At 43.4% G+C, this 15985-nt stretch overlaps 1 protein-coding gene across 2 annotated transcripts in view; it reads left to right on the plus strand.

Annotated features, from left to right (window-relative positions):
- The window catches only part of PRLR (prolactin receptor), a 97804-nt gene that overhangs the window by 39699 nt on the left and 42120 nt on the right, over window positions 1-15985 (plus strand). For both annotated transcript variants that reach the window (XM_077462872.1, XM_077462873.1), the window contains exon 2: window positions 13099-13224. In XM_077462872.1, coding sequence (XP_077318998.1) covers window positions 13149-13224 — 76 coding nt within the window. In that variant the 5' untranslated portion in view covers window positions 13099-13148. The remainder of the gene's footprint in view (window positions 1-13098; window positions 13225-15985) is intronic.

Below are 15985 nucleotides of genomic sequence, written 5' to 3' on the forward strand. Positions count from 1 at the left end.
TGTTGCAAAACTACAAGTCCCATAATGTCTCTGCCTTTTGGCAGTCATGCTTGTAAAGCCTCATACACACGATCCGATTTTCCAACGGGAATTGTGTGATGACAGGCTGTTGGAGGAAAATCCGACCGTTTGTACGCTCCATCGGACAATTGTTGTCAGATTTTCCACGGACAAATGTTGGATAGCAGGTTTTAAAATTTTCTGCTGACAAATGTCTGTTGTCGGATTTTCCGAGTGTGAGTACACAAGTCCGTCCGATAAAAGTCCAAAGTACAAACAGGCATGCTCGGAAGCAAGGACGAGCCAGAAGTGGTCGGTCCTGTAAACTAGCATTCGTAATGGAGAATTAACATTCGTGACGTGACAAATTATGAATTCTCGAAATGCAGCGCACATTCTCTTCTTTTTTAATGGGATAATAATGAAGCTGCTTTTCTGGTGATACTGATGGAGTTATTGCAAGCTAATTTTCAAAGGATTTTATTTTCCAGTGATAGTAAGAATAATATTATTATGCTTTTTTTTTTTTATTATTATTTGGCCAAGTTACCACAACACCACTATGTTGGTGTCCCTTGTCAATTTTACATTGTATTTTTTTAAATGTAACTGCCTACTCGCAGGTTGACGCTCCCCTCACCACTCTATTCGTAACAAGAAAAAGATTTTGAATGGTTGCCACAAATGGAATTATGTAAAGTGCACCTGGTAGGCTGCTTTACATTACATTAGATAATTTTTGCAATTGAAAGTGGCTTGATTGTGATTTTGTTTTTTCAGGCAGTACGCCATCAAAAAAAAACAAGATAAAAATGAATAGCCTGTTAATTTATTTTAAATAGGCTGTTCAATGCATGCATCGTATGTAACTGGACCCTGATAACATATCACTGTGTCAGTTGAATTGGTGGGAGGTTGTATTCATCCCTTTGGTAATTGTTGTACTTGAGACAGGATGAAAGGGTTAAAAATGCCTGAAAATTGCTGAGTGCATAGCCAGTGGAAGGCTAGGTTACCACAAGGTTTAGACCATCCATAGACAGTGTATGGCTAGCTTACCACAAGGTTTGGACCATCCATAGACAGTGTATGGCTAGGTTACCACAAGGTTTGGACCACCCATAGCCAGTGGAAGGCTAGGTTACCACCAGGTTTGGAAAACTCATAGCCAGTATAAGGCTAGGTTACCACAAGTTTCAGACCACCCACGGCCAGTGTAAAGCTAGGTTACCACAAGTTTCAGACCATCCATGGCCAGTGTAAGGCTAGGTTACCACAAGTTTCAGACCATCCATGGCCAGTGTAAGGCTAGGTTACCACAAGGTTTGGACCACCCATAACCATTGTAAGGCTAGGTTACCACAAGGTTCATACCACCCAAAACCAAGTGTAAGACTAGGTTACCATAAGGTTCAGACCACTCAAAACCAGTGTAAGGCTAGGTTACCACAAGGTTTGGACCACCTACGTCTATAGCATTAACAGTACCCATCTCTAGAAATACCTGAACTTAACCCCATAGCACCAGCTCTTGTCTGTCCCTTGGGGTTCTGAAAGACAAGAGGCAGTGATCATGTGACCACTGAAATTGGTTGTCACAGTGGTCTCATTGTCAGGAGCCCCTCCCATAAGCATGAACAGTGATTTGGCACTGCTGTTGACAGTTCAGTCACTGTTGTGGGACTGTGCAGTAAGTGCACTCTCAGCTCAGAACTGAAGAGTCAGCGCTAAGGTCCACCCACTGTGATGATATGCATTACGACAGTGGGAAGACGTTCATAATTTGGAGGGGGTTCACAAACATTTGACCATATAGTGTAGCAAATTGATGTTTTTGTAGCTTGGAAGCTTTCTTTCCCCACTTTGCCATTTAACACTGTTATTGTAGGATATTGTATAGAAAATGAAATTATTGGAAATTGGCAGATTACACCAGCTACCTTATAAACAGCCCCTTTCAGTCACACCTTCACTGGATTCAGCACTATAGATACAAGGATGATCCTGTGAAAAATAGGGACTTGTCATGTGAGCAGCCAGCTGTACTCTATGAATGTCAGCAGGGAAATGAAAGCCTCTTGGCTGTTCATCTGTGCACGCTTAGTGAGTTAATATGCAGAATTGCCATGTTTGTGTACCAAGAGCAATTCCAGGAAATGTCGAAAATCTATTTGTTTAATGTGCCATCCGCTAAACATTACAATATTGCTACAGCCATAATTTCCACTCATGTATCCTTTTTGGCATTCCACTCTTATTTATCCACCACTACTTTCTGTCACAATGGAAGGTGTGTCAACTAAGGCAGGGGTGTCAAGCTCAATTTCATTGTGGGTTGCATCACCAGTATGGTTGCCCGTAAAGGGCCAGTTGTATCTGGGGTGTGTTACGTGCAGGGTTCAGGAGTGCATTACATAGAGAGTGCAGGGTTTAGGGGTAAGCTATGTACAGAGTGCAGTTCCAAGGGGGCGCTATACACAGAGTGCAGAGTTCAGGCGTGTGCTGTGTACAGAGTGCAGGGTTTAGGGGTGTGATATGCACAGTGTGCATCCCCAACCCCCTAAAGCTTTCTCGCATCTCTCTCTCCTACTTCTCCAGGCTCTTGTACCTCCCTGTGTAAGTGGCCCTGCTTTTCTTTCCCGGGAGATTATTCTCTCTGTCAGATTTTGAAGATCTGTTCCCACCAATGTACTGGCTGTACACTGAGAACTGAGCGATCAAAGACTGCTGGTCAGCAGTTCTTGGGTCTGCTCTGAGCACAGAGCAATGAATGTAAGTCACCGGCTATCTGCTCTGCCCCTCCAGTGCTCACTGGAGCTCCAGACTGTGGAGAGGGTGTGAATGGCTGACTCAGGCTCAGGCAGGGAACCAACAGTGAAATCCTTGGCAACAGGTGCTATCGGCGCTTTCCTGTGCACAGGCGCGGTAGAATGGTGGTTCAGCGCATGCGGGTGAGCGACGGAACGGAAAGGCGCGGGCACGTGCATAGCATCATAGACACAATTCCCTGATGGGCTATAAAAGGCTGCCTATGATCTCCCCTAATTGCTGGATTGTCTTCAGTTCTTCCTGTGTTCATGAACCTGATCTGTTTCCTGTTGTGACCCGGATTGCCCTGTGACCTGCTCTGATCTCCTACCTTGACCCTGGCTTGTCTTAAGGATCTTGCTTCTGCTAAAACCTGCCTAACCACCTGTAAATGACCCAGCTTGTCTTAAAGATCTTTGCTTCTGCTTAAACCTGACTGATCACCTGTGAATGACCCCAGCCTGTCTTAAGGACTTTGCATCTGCTTAAACCTGTCTGATCATCTGTGAATGACTTTGCTATCTCTTATGTACCATACTTGACCCCGGCTTGCCATACAAATTCCACTTGCAGCAGCTACAGCCTGATTAACAGTGCTAGATCCTCTGTCATGCTTTTACCAAGCCTTCTGGATTCTCAAGCCCACTGTACTCAGTACAGCTCTCTAAGGACTTCCTCCTGCACCAGTCTTAAATGGCCTCCAGGGATCACCTGTTCCAGTCTTCCATGCTCTGCTGGCAACCTGTGTCCCCAGGATCATACTTTGGATCAGTGGCGGTCGCTCATAGGGGGCGCAGGGGTGCTGCCCCCTGATCCATGCAACGGCCACCAATCTCCATGCAGAGCGCCAGATGCATGTATTTTTTTTTTTAAAGCACATGATTAGAGCCTAGAGCTCTAATTGGTTTTAAAAAGGGAGGGCTCATGGCTCAGTGCTCCCACCCCGTTGTGTGACATTAGTGAGTGAATATTAGCTAATGTCTTCCTGCTTCTCCTCCCGGCCAATCAGGAAGCAGGTCCTGCGACCCTATTGGCCAGGAGTCCTAAGACCCGATTGGCCGGGAGGAGAAGCAACTGCCGGGACTCGGGAGGAGATGCAGGGGGAAAGCCGTGGAAGCCGCGACCTGGATGGGGGTAAGTGCGGCCGAACAAAGCAGCGATAGAACGGCCGATCGATCGAGTGACATGAGGTGGAGGGTGTGGGTGTGTGCCAGGTTTGTTTGCCCTCCCGTCACGAAAATTGAGCACCAGCCACCACTGCTTGGGGTGACACCAACATTCAGTATAAGACCCAGGAATGTTCCTTACGTGCCAGGGTCTAGCACAGTCACTGAAAAGGGACAGAATGCTTTAGCTGAAAATATGTACAGTATACCTGTCCTAACAAAGCGCAATTTGGCAACTCTACAGCATGTGTATCCAGTGTGGTAAAACCTGATAAATTTTATTCTATCGTAAATATTTGGCCAGTAAAATACAGCCTTTGATCTCATCAGGATGTCTACCCGATACACAGAGCAGCATTCTTTTGGAGAAAATGCTGTTCGCCTGTCAGGGGTTTTATTATAAAATTTAAGTGAAGTAGGAACTATTCCTGTAAGGGCCGGTTCACACTGCGGCGCGAGGCGAGGCGACACGGCTCGCCTCGCCTCGCTCCCGCAAGTCGTCCCCATTGAGTACAATGGAACCGTTCTGAGAGGAGCGACTCGAGTCGCTCCGACTCAGAAAAAAGGTTCCTGTACTACTTCGGGGCGACTTCGGGGGCGACTTGCATTGACTTCTATGCAGAAGTCCTCTGCAAGTCGCCGCTGACCCCCCCTGCAAGTCGCGGCGAGGAAGTCGGAGACGCCTCGCTGCGGCTCGCAGTGTGAACCGGCCCTAACACTGGACACGTTCCAGTAAGACGTTTAGATAATAAAATCCCACATTGTTTTATGTCCAGTGTCTGCATTCACAGGGAGGACCTTATGTGACTTTTTTGCCAGACCATTCATTTCAACAACAATCTATAAGAGTACACTGTAAACTCAATAAAGGGGTTGTAAACCCTCATGTTCTTTCACCTTAATGCATCGTATGCATTTAGGTGAAAAAACACCTGGCAGTGACTACACCCCTACCCCCCCCCCCCCCCCCCATTTTACTTACCTGAGCCTTGGAATTTCACTCGGCAAAGACGCACTCTTCCTCTGCTCGGGGTTCTCGACACTTGATTGGATAGATTGATAGCAGAGCAGACATTGGGTCCCGCTGCTGTCAATCAAATCCAATGACGTGGGCTCAGAGGGTGGGGCTGAGTCCTACATTGGGTGTCTATGGACACAGAATGATGGACTCAGGAGCACGTCTGCAGGATAACCCCCCGGGAGAGAACTTCTCCTAGGGGGTTATACGATATGGAGAGGAGCCACGAGAGCCGCCACAGGACCCCAGAAGACTTCAGTGTTCAGGGCCACTTTGTGCAAAACGAACTGCACAGTGGAGGTAAGTATGACATGTTTGTTGTTTAAAAAGAAAAAAGCTTGAAGCTTTACAATCACTTTAAGCATATTTTGGGCATGGTATTTACTTGTAAAAGCTTCCCTTGTGTACACATCCAAAAACCCTGAGACAACTGTTGAGTGCCTCCATCTTGGATGTGATGTCAGAACGTCCACCAGACTCGGAGCTGTCACTCAAGTGATAATCTAATGCAGCCTTTCTTAACCTTTTTACCTTAGAGGAACCCTTAAAATAATTTTCAGGTCTTGGGAAACCCCTGCTAAAACCAATTTATTGGGGGTCAGTAAAGGAATATGCCCGGTAGGTTGATGGTCAGTGGGAAGAATGACTACTTACAGATAGTTAAAAATGTCATTGATGTCATGCCATTGACTTTGCTCGTTGGCCTTGGAACTATGCAGATACCATTAATTGGGGGATCAACACAGTTTAAAGAGCCCCTGGCAACCTCCGAAGGAGCCCTAAGGTTCCACTGAACCCTAGTTAGGAATGGCTGCTCTAAAGTATTCTCCTTTGCTTCTCCACCGGCAGCTACATAAAGGGTTATGTAGATAGGTGAAGGGAGGGGCTGAGGAGATAGGCCAGCACAGAAAGGCTATGACATGCAAAGAGGAAGAAGACTATTGGCTATTGGCTAAGTGAATAAAATATGGTTTACGGCAAAGAAAATACCGCAAGTATGCATTTAAAAAACTTGATTTCTCTGTGGTTTTACCAGCAATATTTTTACATTGGTAGGAGGGTCCAAGTTTCAGGGGCACATTGTAAGTGAATAAAATATGGTTTATGGAAAATAAAATACTGCAAGAAAGAATTTAAAAAATTGATTTCTCTGTGCTGTCTGGTGAGGATTGTGTTTGACTAAAGGTTGTATTAAATTCAGAAGACCTTTATTACATGTCCTACTGTAATATATGTTGTAATAGAGTGGTTCAATGTACCCCCTTGAGGGTCATGGGCATAATGAATAGCTCTTCACCTTTCAAGTTCATCTGCCCATCCTCCATTCGTAGAGTGCTTCTAATAATGGGAACTAATAGTACAGCTTCTATGAATGGAACAGGGGGCGAGGAAAGTGTTATAAATATAAAACTTAATTTAAAAAATTTTTTTTTCGCATAATGAAGTGTAGTGATCCCTGCTATCATCATCAAACGCAAAATATCTTCCAAAGCAAGACTTATGACCTGTTCCTCACACATGATTGGCTGATTTATGAGTCATTCACTGCCTGGCAATAGGCTACAGCTCCCGTATTGCAGTCTCCCTCTTCCCCGGAGTCGGTGTGTTGCTAGATTGCTCTTAATGGCTCGGCAAATGGCAGTCACACTTATTTTAGAGATGCTGCTGAAATAAAAAAACACAGCTGTACGTACATTTAAGTGTATTAAAGTGTAGTTAAAGAAAGTATTAAAGGAGAAAAAAAATGCACTTTCTCTGCTGATATATCCTTTTGCAAATACTGGCTGTTATGGTTATCCACTAGCTTCAATACTTTAAATCAGTGACCAACAAAAAAATTGAGGTCACAAACAGCCAAGCATTTAGTGTTTTCTGAAAAATCTCAGCAATGACAGCCTTTTTATCCCTCTCTGTAGAGATTTCCCTTATGGGCTGTGATGGGGATGAGGCAACTGGTTTACACTAGGGATGCACCGATACCATTTTTTTAACACCGAGTACCGATACTTTTTTTAAGTACTCGCCGATACCAATTACCGATACCTATCGCCAATATAGACTTATTGGGATTTTTTTTGTACCAAAGACATGTGTGCGGAATACATTTTGGCCTAAAAACCCAGTGGTGATCAAATAGCACCAAAAATATGGCTCAATTTGTGTAAAAAAAAATTTTATCTCAAAAAATAAAAAACCAAGTGCAAAAGAAAAAGGAAAAAAAAAAAGGAGAACTGGCAAAGGGCATGTGCGGACTTCAGCAGGGCACTGAATAGCCCAAAGTGAAAGGAAAGTCTTCAGTGAAGGTCTCCAGGTGACAGCCTCCATTTTTTAGGGACAATCAAAGGCTGACATTCGATCTGATCTGCTGTTCCAGAAAGCCCCTAGAAGAAGTGTGTTGTGAATGCACAACCTGTGATTATTTCATTCCTCTTGGCCCTGTATACCTAGCCCAGCACTTGTCTATGCGAAAGTTTGTATGTGGAGAGCCCTCAGGACTCGCACAGCTGCAATAACAGGCAGCGATGGAAGTTTCAGGGCAGAGAGGAGTGCAGGGTCCTGTCCTAATCCCCAAGAATACAGTGCTGGCTCAGGGCATGCAGGCTGCACATGGCTGCAGGCAGTTGGGTAAGAAGGACATGCACGGAGAGCAATGACCCGCACTGCCAGGCACCCAACCCACACATGCAGCCAGCTCCCTCTACAGCAGGGCTGTGCACTGCCCCCATATACTTTCCAATCACCACACCAAGCTGTAACCCCCAGAGCCCACAGGACTCAGGTTCTGGTATCTCTCGGCCACCTCCCACAGGGTCCTAATCAGTTCCTGCTGGTAGAATCTTGGGGGCAGGTTGGAGGACACTGCTGCTGCTGCAAACCCCAACTCTCACGAACACTTGGACAACTGAAATGTCATTGGTTGTTAAGGATGCGGCGGGCCTGCTTCTTAACAACCAATAATTGCCAGCATACTTTTCTTTACATTTTAGCTGTTAATGGAGAAATCCCGCTGACAGCTGAAAGAACCGAGCCCGAAAGTATCAGTTCTGGGGTTTCGAAGGATTTGCACAAGTACCGATACTTGTGCGAATGCTTGGTATTGGTGCATCCCTAGTTTTCACCATAAGCTGGACAGCCAGATACACATTTTGCACTGCATATGTGATGCTGGATGTTGAGGTGCATTATTTTAAGACAGTCCCACTCATTCTGAATGAGCTGTCAACATACGACAACCTGAGATAAAATGTACACAATCCTTTTCACAAGGCATGTGCGTTATATAGCAACCAAGTAAACCAACCAAAAGTTGTCCTGTTAAACAGAAGTATCAGGATGTGCTTTATGCTAGCCATTAATGACTCAAATAATTTTTTACAAGTATTTACATATATTTATCAACTGTTTACACAGCGCTTTACATACTGTGCATTCACATCCAATCCTGCCCTTAAAGTCTTAGGCAGGCCATACATGGGTCGCATTTTGAAAGAATTTTCTTTCGTAACGCTCATCTAAGAACTTTCATTCAAATTTCGCGGCATTAGTGGGCTGCAGCAACAGCTGATTTTCGTGAAGCCATCAAATTTGAGTAATCGGACATGCAAGTTTTTTGAAGAACAAATGATTTTCTAATCAATAATGGGGGAACCGTGCGAGAAATGCAATCGAAAAAAAAATGCACATGTGCAAGAAAAGAAAATTACTGGAAAGAAAAGAATATTCCCAGTCACAAAAATTATTTTCTGTAGCAACAGGAGGTGAAATTGAAAGCTTTATTGGTTGAATTTCGAAATCAATGGTGGCACCATCGGATCACAAAATACACAAAATTTCTAATTTTCAAAAAATATTTCTTTCGAAATTCGACCATATTGTAAAAAAATAGTAATAATAAGTGATAAATGCAATTTTTTTTCTTGCAAATATAAGTTAATTTACATATTTATTTATTTATTGCAAAATGAGGACTAAAGCTGGGCGCTTTAGTCCTCATTTTGCAATAAATAAATAAATATGTAAATTAACTTATATTTGCAAGAAAAAAAATTGCATTTATCACTTATTATTACTATTTTTTTACAAATTTGTCTGTAAAGCATTCAAACCACGATCATGGATCAAGGGTGCAGTGTCAGGTTCCTGCAGACTCTTCCTCCAACTCTAAATTCTAAGTTATGGATATTCAGTTAGGCTCCATTCACACTTTCACGTAGCGGGAAAAAGCATTCCTATTCGTGATTTTTTATTTTTATTTGCATGCACAGGTTTGTCACCCAAAAAGAAGGTCTTGCTTCTTTTAAGGCAACAAACTTCATGTGATTGGTGCGGTTTGCTGTGAATGCAAACCTGTTGTGCGAAAATCGCAGCAGAATAGCATTTGGGGTGCCAAGAAGGGCTATTGCCATATGTGAACAGGCCTTAGAAATCTGGAGGAAGTGTCATTGCTTCGTTTTGGGGGGGGGTCCACTTGGCACCATGTTACACTCTAAATATGGGTATAACATAGTCTTAAGGTGGAGTTAGCCTTTAAGCTTACAATCTAAGGTCCAACATATACCTGCTAAGGCCATATTAGGCAGAAGCCAATTAACGTACCAGCATGTCTTTAGAGTGTTGGAAAAAAAAACACACACAAGTTCAGGGAGACCATGCAAATGTCCTAGTTGGTATACAAATTGAGGACCCTAGTACTGCAAGGCAGGAGTGCTAAATACTAAGCCACCATGCTGACTTTCTACTGATTCCTGCTAGATGGGCAGACATTCAAGACATGGGTGGCCCTATTGGCACCACCTGGCTCAACAATAAGCAGCAGTGCAGACTCATTAATCTGTTCAGCATGGATGGAGGAAACTACTGAGTTATCTACACGTGTATGGCTAGCCTTAGAGGACTCTAAAATAGCTCTCATCTATCCTGTACAGAATGTGCTGTGATGGTATTATGTGCTTAGTGAAATGGATGTTCCTATGGGAGATGTCATTGTGTCGTGCTAATGGACCGAATCCTATTTTACTTGAACAACTACAGAAGGACCTAAGAGCTTTTATATGAAAAGCAAAAATGGCCTTGCTTGGAATGCTTTCAGGAGACCATTAGCGATAAAACTCAACTTACCTCTGTGAAAACTTGTGTTTTCTGTCTCTTTGACAATACTTTAAAGGAAAGTCTAGTCAGAATTGAATGAACCCTAAATCATACAGAGATCATGGTCATTATGCCTACCAACATGATGTTCTGGAATCATCTTCTGTTGAAGTTTCCTGGCTATAGCAATATTCTTTCTGCTTGGTCAGAGAATGCTTTGCCATACTGATGGTTTCATCTACTGGCACCCTCTTAGGCCGCGTACACACGGGCGGACTGTTCGCCCAACTTTGTCCGCTGAACAGTGTTTGGGCGGACAGTCCGCTCGTGTGTGGGCTTTCAGCGGACAGTTTCAGCGGACAGTTGGACGGACAAGGTTTTTCGGAAATTCCGTAAAACTGTCCGCTGAAACCTTGTTTCAGCGAACAGTCCGCTCGTGTGTAGGCTTGTTCGTCAAACAAAGTTGCGCGCATGCTCAGAAAGGATTTTCACGCCAAAAGCTATAATGCAGTGTATAGGACGTCGTATTTTTCGTCCCGTCGTACGTGCCGTTCACGTCATCGCGCACGGTTTCAGCAAACTGTTCGTCCGTCGTGTGTGGCCATGTCCGTCCATGCTAAGTTTGAGCGGACTGTTTGCCGAAACTGTTGGACGGACAAAGTTGGGCGAACAGTCCGCGCGTGTGTACGCGGCCTTAGCTGCTATCATGATTGCTTTCCAGGGCTCTCACCCAAGTTTGCTCTCTTTTTGGTACTCCTACGTTCCTCACACTTCACCTTCCCATTCCACTGTCATACAGGGGTCTGAGACTGCCCTGATACATCTGACTGACAGCTCAGAGTAAGACATGGAGGGTTCTATTAATTGTTCTTAGTTGGTAAAAGCAAAGTCACCAATGGCGTCCATCATGTTTCTCCTATAACGTCTTTCTTTCAGATTTTTCTTACTATCATTGTGGGACTGTAGTCATCTATGCTAGTGTTTCTCAACTCCAGTCCTCAAGTTGCCCCAACAGGTCATGTTTTTGGGCTCTCTATTATTTTGCACAAGTGATGTCATGAGTTTCACAACCTTAGTAATTACCACAGCTGTTTCATCTGAGAGGAATCCTGAAAACATGACCTGTTGGGGCGCCCTGAGGACTGGAGTTGAGAAACACCGATTTATGCATTGAGTAACAACCAGAGCAAAAAATAAATCTGTGCCCCTTAGCAGCCAGTAAAATTTTATATTTCATTCACTTGAAATGTTAAACAGCAAATTTATTGGGTCCTCTGAGGTAATGACGCACATTCCTCCAGTTATCCTACACCACCCCACAGATAAATCAATTCATAAGGCGCTCTTATAAAAACTGGAATTTGGTGTAATTAAACATAAGAACAAAACTGAGAGGCTCTGGAATAGTTGAAATGGTTATAGTACACAATATGAACTAACATTTGTGGACAGCTGACCATTAACATCCATCATGTGGCCAAGAAAATGCAAAGTAGGAGGAATGGGACTTTATAGGTGCAATTAGTACAAGGACATACCAAATTGAATAAAATCGCAATTTAGTAAAGTTGCAAGGGTACATAAAAACAATATTATACAATACATGAACAGCTTTATGGTGATTCGAGACGTGTTATTGTAGCTCCTATAGTTTTTCACACATCTTAATCCTACATGTTTTGCCGTATGGCTTCCTCAGGGACAAACATGGTTTTGTTACTGTTCGTGTATTGTATAATATTGTTTTTTTGTACCCTTGTAACATTAATAAAGTGTGATTTTATTCAACTTCGTATGTCTTTGTACTAATTGCACCTATAAAGTCCCATCCCTCCCATCACTCCTACTTTTATTTTCTATACCTTTACGGGGACGTTGGTGCTGTAACATAATATTTTTAAATTCTGGAGTTGGCCACTTAACTACATCGTGGCCAAATGTATATGATTAATTATGCACTACCGACATTGTGGTAACAGTTTGGGGAAGATTCTTTTGTACATAGGCAGCTCCAAAATACATGGTTTGATGAGTTTGGTTTGAAGGAACTTGAGTGTCCTACACAGAGTCCTGACCTCAACCTTATTGAACACTATTGGGATGAATTGGAATGCTGATAGCAAACCAGGTTATTCTTCTCTTCTTCTTCATCAGTGCCTGACCTCAAAAATGCTCTTTTGACTCAACGGGTACCAATTCCAACAGACACACCCCAATAGAGTGGAGGGTATTATAGCGGAAAAGGGATGCCCATGGATTTGGAATGGGATGTCCAACACGCTCATATAGGCCTGATGGTCGGATGTTGGCCATATATTGTTCATTCCAAATTAAACCTGTTAGGAGAAAGACCTGCTATTGCTGACTTGTTTGAAAGGTCTAAGCTCCTGTCCAGTACTGAGTACTTCACCACTTCTTGAGTAAATGACCCAGAACAAGCCGGTGTATATCAAGTGCTGCTTTGGGGTTTGTGTGAGCTTGGTCAGAGACCCCATATCTAGCAATGCTAATATCAAGATGACCACAATGGAGAATATACCTTTAAAGACCAGTCACATATTTCTGTCCTGACAGGTTCCCATTATCTAAAAATGGTGCTTTACATTGTATGTATTTGCTGGAAAGGATTGCCAATGTGAAAGAGACACCCTCATCCTGTAAACTCTACCACACACACAATAGTAAATACGACCCCCCCCCCCCCCAACAATTTCAACTGCACACACTACACTTCCCTTCTTATTTCTACCGCTGCGCCCCCCCCCCCCCCCAACCACCATGCCCTCTCCCTTCTTACCCTGCCTGTGCACTCTTCTTGCTACACTCACACCATGCCAGGTGTCCTATTTCCAACCCTCCTCTCCATTCCTGCCATCCTGTGCCTTCAGTACTCCAGCCTTGCCTGTTCTAGAATGGGTACCCTTTTCCTAGTTACAATAATGATAACATTGTCGTTATCTTATACTAGTGGTATTTTGCCTGTTTCCATTGTTTTATATTTTATTTAATGTTTTACAGAGAAAAATTGATCATCTGGTGTCCAGCACGTCTTAAGCCTGCCGGTCAGGATGTGGCAAGCTCAGATCTCTGCCTTGGTTGCATCCCTTGTCCTGTTCATTGTAATCAATATAACTCCTGTGAATGGTAAGTTCCATCATCTTTATTTATTGTCATACTTTTTTATGTAAGATATTTAGGGGCTGTGTGTTTCTTTGGCAGTTTTAAGCTGGCCATAAACTGGTAGATTTTGAACATTTGTACAAAATTTCTCAGCACATTCGATGACTTGACAGATGTTGTTCCAAAACTTCATTTACTTTTTAACTTTTGACTTTGGCATAAGTGGACTTTCCTGAACATGAGCCATGTTCACTGTTTAGAAATGCATTCATTTTTTTCTCAAAAAAATTTCTATCCTGCTTCTTTGAATTTACTTGATGCTACAGCCACAAAAAATTAAAAGATCGAACAAATGTTCTTAAAATGATCAATTATGAAAAATTTGAACGGTTTATGGCCAGCTTTAAGCTAAATGTGAGGGGGAGGGGGTGATTGCATAGCTTGTAATAACTCCAGTACATGAATTTTAGAATAGTGCAACTGTAAGGGATGGATTTACTAAATGCAAATAGACAGTGCTCTCTGCAAGGGAATGTTCTCTGGGGTTTAGTAAATGAGGTGAAACTTTGTAAAGCCTACCCAATGACATGTAAGGAAAATTTAAAAAAAGGCATTTTTGCTTGCACATAATTGGATGATGGAAGTCAGCAGAGATCTACCTCATTAACTAAGCACTGGAGCAAATGCACTTGCAGACTGCAACTGTACTTGCAAAGTGCACAGTCTATTTGCCTTTAGTAAGTCAACCCTTATGTGTACCTAAAAGCCTGTCTTTATGTAAGCTTCTTGTAATCTCCTGCATACCTGGGGTAGAATTGAGAGAAGAGCCAATCTATGACATTCCATGGCGCCGTCACTCTAACATGAGTGCATAGGGAAATATTTTTAATTTATTATAAACATTTATATAGCACCAACAATTTCTGCAGTGTTTTACATATTGTATGTGCGCACGAGTCCCTCCCTCATATTCGTAGGTGTGCGCAGTCTATTGCATTAGGGTGTGCACCCTCAAGCTATATATGCATATGTGTGTGTGTCTACATTTATATGGCCCCGATACATTAATCTCCCTGCCGGCCAACGCTGTATCCTGTCCCAGGACAACACTTTGCAAGGGGGCAGCACAGAAAGAGTCCCCGTTGGCTTGTGCTACACTGTTAGTGTAGCGCCAGTCTTATGGGGCAGACTGGGCTTAGAGGCAAATTAGTCTAGCCCCCATAAAGCGGCCGCACTGCTTCCGATATGCGGCGGTCGGCATCCTGCAACTTTGGGGGGGCGCTTCTAAATTTGACTGTCCTATCATCCTGGACCGCAAACCTTCCTCACTGTGCTATATGTTTTCTGCTTCACCATTGGCATGGTTATATCTTCTTAGTCCTCGCCATAACATTTTCAGAAATTTGTGCTTAAAGTAGAACTGTAGGCAACATTTTTTTTAAATTTTGGATAGAATAAGGGAGGGTTATAGCCCCTGTCAGTTTATTTTTTACCATCGATGTCCCATTGCAGAGATTTCCCTTCACTTCCTGTCCCATAGCCAAACAGGAAGTGAGAGGAAATCTATGCAAATTAAGGGAATCCATTAACCCCACCCCCCCCCCAGGCCCTCAGAACTAGTGTCCCCACTCAAAAATTTTAGGGCGGGTCTTAAACAGCAAGGGGTGTGACCTTGACAGGAAGGGGTGGGTCATATTTGAATTAGGGGGTGCACGCGTTTAATCAGGCCTAGAGCAGCACAAAACCTAAATACAGTACTGCTGCCAGCACAGTCTCGTATGCCAGAGCCGGTAAGAGGGAGATCCTACCTATCTTCCTCATGGCACACAGAGCAATAATGCTAATGCACTTAGGATGTGCCCAGGCACATCCGGCACACCTGTGCTTATATGGCAGGAGCCAATTAATGCTGCACCAGGTTCTACTGTCATCTTACCTCACACACTGCCCTCGGGTGCCAGCCCAGTTCCTAAACCTGTATATGTAACGGACGTAGAAAAGTCTGGCTGGCTGCACTCGGAAAACTACATCCACATTTATTTTATCAACAAACAACATAAAACAAAAAAAAAGACCACAGTGGAGGACAGAAGGTTGACACAATTCGTGACTCTCCTATGACTTAGTAGCAGGTTGACGCGTTTCATGCCTCTCCTAGCACTTAACTGCTAACCTACCAAGATGTCTTCTTACTGTGGGAGGAAACACGCAAGAACAGGGAGAGCATGCAAACTCCATGCAGGTAGTGTCCTGTTTGGGATTCAAACTGAGGAGCCTAGTATGACAAAGCTAACCACAGTGCTAACCACTAAGCCACTGTATGACATGACCATTGTGCTGCCATTTTCATTGAGAGGGTGACCAGGCTTTATTACTTGGGTGTAACAGAGATCATCACCTCCTTAGCTGTGCAGTATGGCAGAGACCTGCAAATCACAAGGGTGGCTGAACAGAATCGTATATCTCTTGGAAGGTATAGCAGACCATATATTCTGTATGCATTTCAGCAATGCTCCTAGCTGCTTGGCTGGAGTTCTAAATCAGAGAAAAGCAATGTCTTGGCTTCTAGTCATTGCATACATGTCAACATAAAGCATCATTTAATATGTGTCCTCATGGCTGTGCACATTATTATGCTGGTTGTTATGATAAGTAAATGGTTAAACCTTTACATAGATCTTTTCGGATCAATAGTTTCCTGTGTGGCTTGAAATCGATGACATGTTACATAAGAATGTTCCCAGCCAAGATTATGTAAGGATATTGGATTAAACATGGGGGGGGG

Source organism: Lithobates pipiens, unplaced genomic scaffold, assembly GCF_037356315.1.
Source record: "Lithobates pipiens isolate NorthernLeopardFrog02 unplaced genomic scaffold, aLitPip1_a1.2 Scaffold_3, whole genome shotgun sequence".
Classification (NCBI taxonomy): domain Eukaryota; kingdom Metazoa; phylum Chordata; class Amphibia; order Anura; family Ranidae; genus Lithobates; species Lithobates pipiens.